General features: G+C 37.7%; 1 protein-coding gene across 1 annotated transcript in view; it reads left to right on the top strand.

Annotated features, from left to right (window-relative positions):
* Window positions 1–11904, top strand: part of LOC108573804 (neuroligin-4, Y-linked-like) — an 88175-nt gene extending 76271 nt beyond the window's left edge. Inside the window, exons 6-9 of the mRNA XM_017936280.1 lie at window positions 247–691; window positions 10414–10687; window positions 10975–11121; window positions 11258–11904. Coding sequence (XP_017791769.1) covers window positions 247–691; window positions 10414–10687; window positions 10975–11121; window positions 11258–11904 — 1513 coding nt within the window. The remainder of the gene's footprint in view (window positions 1–246; window positions 692–10413; window positions 10688–10974; window positions 11122–11257) is intronic.
* Window positions 11905–12269: the final 365 nt, after the last annotated feature.

Below are 12269 nucleotides of genomic sequence, written 5' to 3'. Positions count from 1 at the left end.
CCCTTATCAATTATATGGACCTGTCATAAAAATGTAATGTTAGGCTGCCATGGATTGGGTTAGTTTATGAATCTGCTCGTAATCCGCTCGTAAAATTGATTGGGAGGCGATGAATTATTTCTAGCACGCAGGCGACTAACAGCCCAGAAGCAGCCCTGGTTCAATTCTTCACCTAAAAGTGTCCCATAATACGTTACACCGAAAGTCTCGAATTCGTCGTTTAGACTGGCCTGTTTCTCGTTCCAGATTCGTGCCACGAATCGGTCCAGGCCTACCAGTGGACCAAAACAATCCGGATCCTGGATTGGATATGGAGAGGGCTAGCGAGACGTTCATCAAAGTACCACTGATCCTCGGTGTGTCCACCACAGAGTCGAATCTCGACTTCAACATGAACGACATTCAATTGGGTTTCGAGGAGGACCATCGAAATCGAATACTACGAACGTTTATCAGGAACGCTTATGTGTATCACTTGAACGAAATCTTCTCAGCGGTGAGGAACGAATACACGGACTGGGATAAACCTGTACTACATCCTATCATCATAAGAGACTGGACGATGGAAGCGCTCAGCGATGGTCACACAGTGGCGCCTCTTATGAGGATCGCCTTTTATCACGCCAGACGAGGAGCGAAAACTTACTTCTATCATTTCAGCCATCAAACGAAAGACAGTGGATACTTGCAGGTTTGTAAATAGATTCGGTACAATACTTTGGTTTTATTCGTAAGCGTGAATTGGTGTTTGGCGATTGGTGTGATCGTTTTGATGGCTTTAATGTGGCAGTTTTGAATGTATTTTTGCTAGTTTTCCTTTCTGTTTTTATGGTTTATTCATGATTATTGTAGTAGAATATCGGTTGTTAATTGATTTTTCAATGTATAGGTGCTTTAATAATTTGTTTAGGTTTCTTACTTCTATCACTTCAGTCATCAGACAAAGGACAGCAGCTATTTGCAGGTTGGTGATGAATATAGTTTGGTTATTGGGATGGGCGTAGGTATAAGTTAGAGAATGGTTGGTGTGATGTTTCGAGGAAGTATAATGAAATTATGTTGGAGGATTTCGATGCCTTTTGGTGAAACTAATTGGTTCGAATTTTTATTGAATGGATTGATTTCATAAGTATGTACTTGAAATTCGATTGAATGATCTCGAGAAACGAAAACTATCACTTCAACCATCCAATCGGAGACAGTGACTGATTGTGGGATGATACGGAATAAAGTGTGATTTTTAGAATGACTGTTAATGTTAAAGTGGTACCTGTTAATTGTTTATATGATTCTTACGATTATTTGAAGGTTTAGAACGAAATCGAGATTTTCATTATTCTAATTAATACATTAGCCATTTATTTGTTCAATTGTATCTTTCAGAACTACTTCAAAATTTATTAAGTACCTTTATAATCTATTTAACTTACAGTGCTTTTGACTAACTCATTTTTTAAACATACAAAACAGTAGGAAAATAGAACATTCACAAATATTCTACAGACGAAGAAATTAATGAATTACAATAATAAGCAAACCCAAATTAATCATCAAAAAAATCTGTGCAATAAGAATATAAATGAACGACTAGAAGATGCCAGAGCACATTTGAAGGAAAGAAAATAAACCTTATCGACTTTCAAATCCCCATTGTAAATAATAAAACTACTGTGAGATTAAAAATCATTAGAATTATTTTCCAACAAAACCATGGTAACAGTGAAACATATACACTACCGGCCAAAAGTTTGGAATCACCTCCCACTTTTCATCAATATTAAATCTGCTGCTAATTTTTTATAGATTTGAAATTTATCTCAATGCTACATTTATCAATTTATCTCGTATCAATTGATTCGGATGATAAAAAATTCTCAAAGTCACTGACCTTTTTCTGGAAATTTTTGTGTAAATTGTAATGCTCGATGATTCCAAACTTTTGGCCGGTAGTGTATTTATGCGATTCTGCTCTGATTTTCCCTGTGTACGCTCAAAGAAAACAGAAAATCTCAGTTACCCAATTCTCAACAAATCGGATAGTTTGCCCTCGTTACTCACAGCTCGCAGTCCCGAATCCCCTTGCCGCCTCGTAAATACAGGAAACGAACGCGACAGAGATTGAAAGTAATTCAAAAGAAGCTGTGTCCTTTAACGGTTGAAACGCCCGCATAAAGTGTCGCCAGTAAACCTGGCCCTTTCAACCAGTCCCCTGCTAAACTTATTTCGCGCGAAGTTTTCTTTCTCGCTTTTTTCTTTGAAGTCGAGGCCGTTTCATTCGCGACTTCTTTGATTCTTCGCGAAATTTCCTAAGTATACCGAGAGAGAGAGAGAGAGCAGGTCTTCCCTCGCTCTTTGGCAAACACTGCTACGCAAGGTTAGTTTTGCATATACGGCACTCGACTCGACTCGAAAGCTGAAAGTGGAACGGGAAAGAGAGAGAGAGAGAGAGAGAAGCCGCTTAAGTGTGAGTTAATTTTGCATAAAATTATACGCGAGGAGAATGGATCCCAGAAGTGTCTCTCCCTCCGTTATTTTTGGCGATGTAATAGTTTGGAGAAGCACGAAGGATTTGGACCATTTGTGTTTCTCTGTTTCACTTCGTGTTCATTTAAAATAGGTAAGACGAGATGGAGAATGGAAGAGGTGAAGGAAAGAATGTTATCCGTGTGGTAGTACTGTTTCTTCAATAAACATATTCCAAAATCGAGAGATAAAGGTGCTTCATCGGTACATTGAAATTAGTGAAAATTATAGAAATATAAAATGGTACACTTGATCTTTTTCAAGCCCTTTTCTCTATTTATTCCCTTCGTTTTCTTCGTTGGCTTATTTGAATGTTAACACTTCCATTTCACTGAATTCTTGCTTCGATGAACTGCTCGTTCTATTTTTATCAACGCATAGAAGCATTACGGTAGGAAAACATGTACAGTTACCCGAATTAGTATTCGTATACTCTTTAAAACAGTATAACTTTTTTAAAATCATACCACACGACTTGAGTTTTTTTGAGAAGTTAGGATTAGTATACTAGATTACGTGTACAAAAACAGTTTTGAAAAAATTGCAATTTGTGAGAGTCGCGAGGAAAATTGTAATGGTCACTGTTTACAACTTTTTTATCTGAGCCTGTAATGAAAATTTAAACCATACGATTTGTAGATTTATATCAATTATACACATGCTAAAAATTTCATCGAAATCGGTTAACATGAGCTACAAATTGTTAAAAATTGTAGTTTTTCACGACTTTCGGCCTATAATTGTAATAAATCTAAAGATTCTTACATCTTTCGATGCCTGTCTCTTGCTTCTGCATCAACCGATTTCGATGGAATTTTCAGCAAGTATATCACTGACATAAATCTATAAAACATATGCTTTAAATTTTTATTTCAAGCTTAGATAAAAAGTTGGAAAAGTGACCTTTCCAATTTTCTTCGCGATTCCCACAAATTGCAATTTGTTTTACATTTGTTGTCCACGTCACCTAGTAAACTAATCCTTCTAACTTCTCAAAAAATCTCAAGTCGTTTGATCCAATTTTAAAGAAGTTATACTGTTCTAAAGAGTGTCCGAATATTAACTCGGATAACTGTAGATTAGCTATTACGAATAAGTGTATTCTGCTCTTGTGATCAATCAGTGAAGATATTCTATTAGTCTGACTAATCCCAGGTACACTCTACTTGCACGATCTTACACTACTTCCAAGGAGTTTGCACCAACGTGTGATCAGTCAAGGGGTGTAGATCCGTGTCTAATAGATCGAGTAGTACATGTCAATACACAGTCTAGCAAATAGAACGTACCGTACAGCTGGTCAGCCAAGCGGAATACATACAAGCAAATGAAACAGAGACAGCTTATTGAATCCAATTGACGTGTAATAAAACAAAAAAGGTAGCAAGTGAATTTAATAGAGATCGTAACAGATTTATTTCGCTACTTTTTGAAAATCACTCTCTTTTCCAACACGTATGAACTTTTATCGCATATCGAATTTCATATCACATATCAAACATTGATCACATAACAAACAGTATTTTGTTTCCAGGAATAAAAAATAGGAAAAAAAAAGGAAACTCTGAAGAACAGTATAATTTTTTCAAGAATTTGTGATTTTTTGTGAAAAAATCTACCGAACTCTGAAAGTCTGATTTACAATGAAATTATATAGAATGATAATTTCGCTTTGTGTAACCGTGTAATTCGCATAAAAAGGAGGACGAAGATTTTCCTCGACGAAATTTTTCTTCCAAATTCCTTCCTCGAATATCGTCGAAGAATCGTTATCATTTAAACCAAACGGTTGAATCGAGCGATCGCTCGAAGGATCGACTTAATAACGCGAACTTTCGAGATTCCAAGGACGTGGCCAAGTTCCAGGATAGCGTCACGCTTAATTTACACCGTCGGAGACTTCCTGGATAACGCAAACGTCCTTCGAGCAGGCTCTCCGGGAGTTTGATTAAATCAGTAGCTTCATCGTGAAATCATGGGCAGCGGTTAGCGGGGACGCAAGCAAAGAGTAGAGAGTCCCTGGCCAAGAAGGGAATCGATGCCAAGGAAACGGAAGATTGGAGTGGCAATCTGCGCGAGCCGGAAGCTCGAGCGCGTTCCTGCGATCGAATTAAGTGGAATCGAGCATCCCTTTCCATTTTCTTTTTCCTTTTTCTTTCGTTTAGACGAGGAAGAAAGGTCTATTAAAACGCCAGTATGAAAACCAACGTTCGAAGAACAATCATTTCTTCTTCCTTTTCTAATCCTTTGTAATAGAAAAACGCCATGAATTTTAGAGTTGTTAAACTTGGTATACCATCGTTCATTTTTTCTCACATTAATATAAAATTTTAAACGTTAAATACGCCATGAATTTCAGAATTATTAACCGTGGAATGCTATCGTTAATTTTTCGGGACATTAATTTTAACATAGGAAGTACTGTATCCCATCTTATGAAAATAATATTTGTAGTTTTTCACGAGCAAATTCGCGCAGTTAATATTTTTTTAAATTTCATTTCCTTTTTACTACTCTAAATTGTTCCGCTATAATATTCTATACTACGCGATTCGTGACGAACGTTTGTTGACGATCACTTCTGCAATCTTCATTCTTGATCGATGGATCGATGTTACGTGGTCGTTCGTTGAGAATATTGTGTCTGTCTGTCGCAATTCGCTCGGGCTTTATATATACTCTAGATCCGCTGACGCAACTTGATGAAACCTTCTAGATCCTTCGATCTTCGTCGTAACACTGATCATACCCAAAAATGAAGAAAATTTCCGTATCCTATGCAATAACACGGTACCGTAATTAATAAAAATAACTTATCCGTCAATTTTACATTTAAATCAGGGATGTATTGCAACTACACAAGCTGTAATATTAAAAGCACCAAAATCCAGTTGGAATATTAAATTTGACGTCTTTTATACATTACTCGCTAAATGAGAGTAAATTAGAAAGATTACTCGAACAAGAAAATATAGGAAAAGAAGAGATAAAATTGACTTTTTTGAATGAGCGTTATGTTAATTCGAAAGATATACAAATGTCAGGCGCCACAATAGATGAATTAAACGAGCACATTACCAAATTAGTATTAAAGAAAAGGACAAAAACGTGAACTGAAAAAGCACAAGAAATCCTCCATTATTTAAGATACACTTCAATAATTGTCTTAACAATTTACATTCTTCACAAAATCGGATTACCATTGTAGCGACTAGCTACAGCGGAAAACATTTGGCGAGCAGACTACCAGCACGGTTTATGACGTGCGCGCTTGAAAGGCTATTTTTGAGGAAACCGTTTTTAGCTTATTTAATTTCTAGAAATTCGACAATGCATGTCCGCGTAGAAACTTTCTCCGACGGCCTCAATAGCAAATTGCCGCATCATAAACCAAGGGTTTCCGAAAGGTATAAACCCGGACCGGCAGGTCACGAGTACTTGACCTGGAGGAAACTCAGCTGCGTCGCCGAGTGACGTCACGGGAAAAACCTCTCCTGCCAAGTCGCACGGCGGTTCCCGAAAAAGCGCGCCAAGGGCGCAAGGGACACGCAGCGACTTGGAAAGAAATTACCTGATTGGTTAACACCGATGCGACGGGATAACAGATAGCCAAAAAGTTAGTAAGAAAAAGCGAGGCGAGAGGAGGCCAGTCAGGCACGGACCTCCAACGCCGACAGTCAACTTCAAATAAAGATCGTGCTAATACCGTGTGACCTGATTGGTTAACACCGATGCGACGGGATAACAGATAGCCAAAAAGTTAGTAAGAAAAAGCGATGCGAGAGGAGGCCAGTCAGGCACGGACCTCCAACGCCGACAGTCAACTTCAAATAAAGATCGTGCTAATACCGTGTGGGTACTTAGCGCAACCCTACTCACGTCTCGTTATTTAATAATAATAACCACATTCCTTCACCATTATGGATAAAAGAACATATAAAACCGTGCATCATATTCGATCATTGTAATTTCGGACATCACAGATAAACAATTGATAGACCGGAAACTCCAGCGGAATTTCTCCGTTTAAGACCGATGGATCATCAAGAACCTGCTCCTTCAACAAATTCCGCCCTCAAAGAAGAAAAGTTACCAATCTGAACACATCACGTATATCTAAAGATCTACATATTCTCCAAAAGGCAGCCCTAAGAAAACAATAGTTCTATTTTCAGATGGACCACGAAACCCCCGTAAATTACAAACAAGAAACATTTTATCTAGTTATTCAACTTGTTACTCAATTTGATACGCAGACGAAGAAGGTCCTTTTCTTCAAGAAGAAAATATAGGCGCGAGGTGCATCAACTCCTTCGCAAAAATTTAATCGAACCAGAAGTTTCTAACAACTGCCTCCTGGACACACAACAATACCAATCTACAAGCGAATGCCGCAAATGTCTATCTATCTTTGCAAAATTTTTCATCCTACTAAAAAGAAAAACAGTCAAGAGACTGCAACAGTGGTACGATATTTTCCACACGTTCGTACGCCGTGGAACAAGACTTCATATGGGACACTATTCTCAACATTTCTTACTCTTTCTTACGGTACGAAATAACGCCTCGACCAATGTTGCAAAGCGGCGCGTCGCGCAACAACGTGCAATTTTCGAGGGCGGTTCGCTGAAACAATGTTGCAAACACGTTGATAACACGTTTGCCACAATGTGCATTCGAAAATAATACGAGTTAACGATGTTACAAGCGAGAACGACGCTACGTTAAAGCGCAGTGCTTGTAATAATGTTTGCGTTCGAAATAACGCTTCTGATAATGTTGCAATCAGAAATAGAGATTCCAACAATGTTTGCGTTCAAATATAACGTTTCAAGCAATGTTGCGTTCAAAAGTAACGCGTACAACAATGTTTCGCATTCGAAATAGTGCTTCCATCGATGTTGCATTCGAGAATAGAGACTGCAACAATGTGTGCATTCAAGTTTCAAAGATGAACAGTGAAATAAAAGTATCTTGTTACTTAAAAGTCACCGTTCAACGATATAAAAGTTCTTTTCCCTGCTACTGCAACCGTGTCCCACACCTCGATCAATTTGCAACCTCAGATCACGCGGGAACAAAGGCTCCGCGCAAACAAAATGTCATTATACATTCTCAACATATTTCTCCGCCCCTATAAATAACCCCTCTATATAGATCTTTCGATTTTTGGTCGTAAGAATATACAAGAAAAATCCTTTAGAGCAGGCACGGGCAACTTTTTCTAGTTCGGGGGCCAAATTATCATTCTGTCTCCGAGTCAAGTGCCGGACCAAATTATTAAATAAAATAAATTAATATTAAATGAATTAAAACAAGTTGCTACTTCATATTTCACTTATTTATAATATAATGCTTCGGTATAAAGCTCTACATAAATTTTATAATATAACGAACGACATAACGATTTAATGTGAAGATTGAAGACAAACTTCGCTGAAATAGATTAGACCATCTTTGGGGACTCTTAGTGTCCTCGGATTAAAGATGTCTAAAGTTTGAATTCGCGGTAGTTATTGCTTGAAAATTCTTTTGAGTCAAATTGTTAAAAAATTGGTACAATGAATTCTAGTATATTTTCCCATAGTTTCTATCAATCGTATGATTTTCATTCGTAAAGACACTTTTCATCGAGAAAAAAAATTCAACAAACATTTCATTCGAGATATTTATCGTCTTTTTCTATCACTATGCCTGATCGTATCGTCGAAGTGTACTGTTAATAAAAATAAACCTTTGTTCGACAATTATAGCCATTAGGAAATTATATCAAACGTAAGATTTAATTTAACGAATGAAATCAGTGATAATTTACGGAGTTCATTTATTCGAGCAAATTTACACGAAAAAGTGTAATAATTTTAATTGAAATCTATCGTGTACTTACGTTTTACGCAAACTGTCTACATTTTAAGGCGGAAAGAGGTTGGCTAAGTTAAAGTTAACAAATTTCGCCTGTAGGCCACGGTTAATAGCGATTTAGTGCGTTTGCTTGCCACGGTATGGCCAGCTGTGTACGCACAAAGCGAAATTTAATTAAATGGGGGACGAGTCGCGCGCTCCGCGGAACGCGACCTCGTTTAATAAGTTCCGGTGTCACGACTATCTCTTCGTAACTCGACACGTTGCTATAATGAACGAGTCCTCTGCGAATTTAGGTTCGGAGGGGAAGAAAGTATCGGTGACAGTGAATTAAAACGACAATTCACCGAGGAGAAGAAAGAAACAGAAATGGCGAACTCGTCGTATATGTTTCGTTTCGAGATATTTAGAATGTTTCCTTCGGGTGTATTAAGAAATATTCTTTATTGTATAATAAAATAATATTTGTTTAGTGTATAATAAAATATTTCACAAAATACTTGCTCTTATAATACAACTCTTTTTTGTGAAAAGATCGACACAAAACAAAATAAGCGATGAAATGAAATTTTTTGAATTTTTGATTTAGTCCACTTTCATAATCACTGTCTTTAAGACGTCACCACAGACTACTTGGCAATTTTATTTATTAAATCACTATGTTCCAGCAATAAATCCAATATAACTATTTTATCTAATGATATATATTTGTTTGCTAAGATTTTAACAATATCTTATAAAAGCAATATATTTATAATGTTATATCAAAAATTAGGAATTTTCTTTACGGAAATAGTGAGCCACCTACTATCGATAAGCTTGCAAAATTCTCCACATGATTCTGACAGTGAAATAGACATTCGTCTCAGAGACGAGTGGTCTATAGTTAAGAATTAAATCCCCCATCTTGGAGAACTGAGCACACTCTGAATAGACGATTTTTCGCTCGGAAAGGGTCATTCGTTAAAGAAACTCAGCGATACGTTCAACAGAACAGAGCTAAACGGTTGATCCGTTAAACGATTGGACTCAATAGGCATTAAGATCTCGGATTCCCAAGCAAAATGCTAATTCACAGTTCGCTTCTTCGTCCACGAAATATATGCATGCGCATACACCGATCTGCAGCTCATCCACGAGCAACACTTAAGTCGACCAGCAGTTCCGGATTCGGTTGCTTGCCCAGCGAATTAACGGGATTTGCATCGCGACCCCGCCGCCCCGTTGAAACACAAACAAAATTGGTCGAATCCCCCGGCGCGATACACGCTGCTTTGCAATTACAATTATCGAGTTGAGATGGTCGTGCAGCTGGTCCAACCGTTGTTTCACCATGGCCCGAGATCGCTTCAAAGGGAAATTCTAACGACAAACGGAAACGGTATCCATTGGTTCTTGCAATTTTCACGGAAATTTTCGGGTAATCTCTTTTGAGGATTGTGTTGGATGTGAGAGTGAGCTTTGAGAGTTGTTCGTGTCATTTTGCGATTACTTTGGAAACGGAATGTATAAAGGAACGGAATAACGTTGAAGTTGTTTGTGTGAGTGTTTGAATATTTATTTGGAAATTTAGAATTTTTGAATCTTCGAATTCTTTACTTCTTCAATGTTTGAATCTTCAAATTTTCAAACCCTCAAATATTTAAATTTTCGAAGCTTCAAATTAATTCAGTCTCTGAATATTATAGACTCTTCAAATCTTTGAACATTCAAACTCATAAACCTTCAACCTTCAAATATTCAAACCTTCAACCTTGAACCTTCAAATATTAAAATTCCCGAAGCTTTAAATTAGTTGAGTCTCTGAATGTTTAAGTACTCATTCAGTCTGCAAATCTTTAAATATTTAAACTCCTAATCCTTCGAATCTCTAAATCTTTGAATGTTCAATTTTTTAAACCTTTTAATTAGCTAATCAAATTTCTATATGTGCTAAATCTTCTATGAATACTTTCTTCTTTCAACAAGATCCATCCAATGTTTCGTGCAATATATATTTTACTAACGGGCGAAATCATTTTGTTCCAGCGTCTGGGTAGCATTCGCGGCGAGGACATACCATATATCTTCGGACTGCCACTAGTAGGTGGAGGATCTTTCTTTCCAAGGAACTATTCTCGCCAGGATCAAGGCGTCGCCGAGGCGGTTCTCACGTTTTTTACGAATTTTGCGAAAACCGGGAATCCGAACGAACCGCACAAAATCGAATCGGTGGATTATGGGACGCCCAAGGAGAAGACTCGATATCGTGGCCTCATCTGGGAGCAATACGAAACTGGCACTCAACAATACCTCACAATTGGTGAGTCTTCTATTATTACACTTTTTCTTATATACTGTTTATTAACATACTTTACGCAGCATAAATTAAATGTACAAATTAATTTGTTGCTTTTTAAGTAGATAAAAGTGTTGAAGTGTTTAATTAAATAAAAGCACTTCACTTTGAAAATATTATATGTTTTACGTGAACAGTACATCAAGAAATATCTTTATTTGTCTACTGCAAAATCCTACTTTCAATTATTGTTATAACTCATAACATGAAACCTTTTAAATTACTAAATTAAATACCATTTACTATTTCAGCGATGAAACCGAAAATGAAGAGCCACTATCGCGGCCACAAAATGGCAGTTTGGTTGAATCTGATACCTCAGCTCCATCGACCTGGGGATGACGATGTCTCTATGCGCCATCATCATTTTCGAGAAAGAGGCGACCATTATTACGCAGGTTAAAAAAAGAAATAAATTTTCCCTTTCTAAAAAGAAATTAAAATTGTACTTTAAACTTAACACAAAACTTAAACTTCCTTCTACATCCATACAATTCAAGAGACAAGTTGAATAATTTAAAAAAAAATTTCCAGGACCAGTTCGAGACGAGTGGTACACTCCCCTGCCTCTTTTAGGGACAACAAAGACCAGTGCCTCTTCAACAACAGCGTGCAGTACTTCCACAGGCGACGAAATTATCGCTGAGGACATCACTCCCATCCTAGAGGACTCAGAGGACGACGCTGAACTGTTGCAAAGACTAGCCTCCCGCCATTACTATAGTACTACCACAGCCTTAGCAATCACTGTAGGAGTCGGTTGTATCCTACTAGTTCTCAACATGTTAATATTCGCTGGTATCTACTATCAAAGAGACAGGGACAAAAAGAGAGCAGCGATGGACTGTACTCCAAATGGACAAGAGTCTCTTCCAATGACCACCATGTCATCTATGAAGGCTCCAGAGAGTCCAAGATCAGCTCAAGAACCTCCACCTTCGTATACCACCCTTGCAAGAAGTCCCTCTATCCAGGAACACCAACAGATTCCTCAGGATCAATCGACAGATGTAGACGAACAGCCTAAAAGTGAACAGAAATCTGGCCACGGGACCAGCAATGCTATCCATAAAGATCCCATTCCACCAAAGCCACCCACGAGGACAACCAGCTCTCTGAGCACCAGCAGTGGTACCAACACTATCAAGAAACGTGTGCAAATACAGGAAATATCTGTATAGCATTAGGGGTTGCCCCAAGAGGGCAACATGAAGACTAAGAAGGTGACTTTCGTGGACTTTGAGGCAACTGGTGAGTCCAAGTTCTGAGAGATTTGTCCAGATGTGGATTAACAGGTGACTGATCTAGATGTTTAACTCTGGTTGGCTGATGAAATTGTAATGGAATATTAGTGAGGAATGGAGACTTTCATGCTTCTTTCAACAGTCATTGAGATAAACTTTAAAAAACAGTGGATTTTAAAGCAATGTTCAATTGTCTGTTAAATATTCTCTAAATATTCTGACTTGTAAACAGCCAGATAACTGCCATATGTCATTAAAAAGAGAAAGGTGCTTTAAAAGAGGACTTCAAAGACTATAAGTGT

The sequence above is a fragment of the Habropoda laboriosa genome, unplaced genomic scaffold (genome assembly GCF_001263275.1).
Source record: "Habropoda laboriosa isolate 0110345459 unplaced genomic scaffold, ASM126327v1 scaffold155, whole genome shotgun sequence".
Classification (NCBI taxonomy): Eukaryota; Metazoa; Arthropoda; class Insecta; order Hymenoptera; family Apidae; genus Habropoda; species Habropoda laboriosa.
The sequence above is the reverse complement of the archived record's forward strand: the minus strand, read 5'-3'. Positions and strand labels throughout refer to the sequence as shown.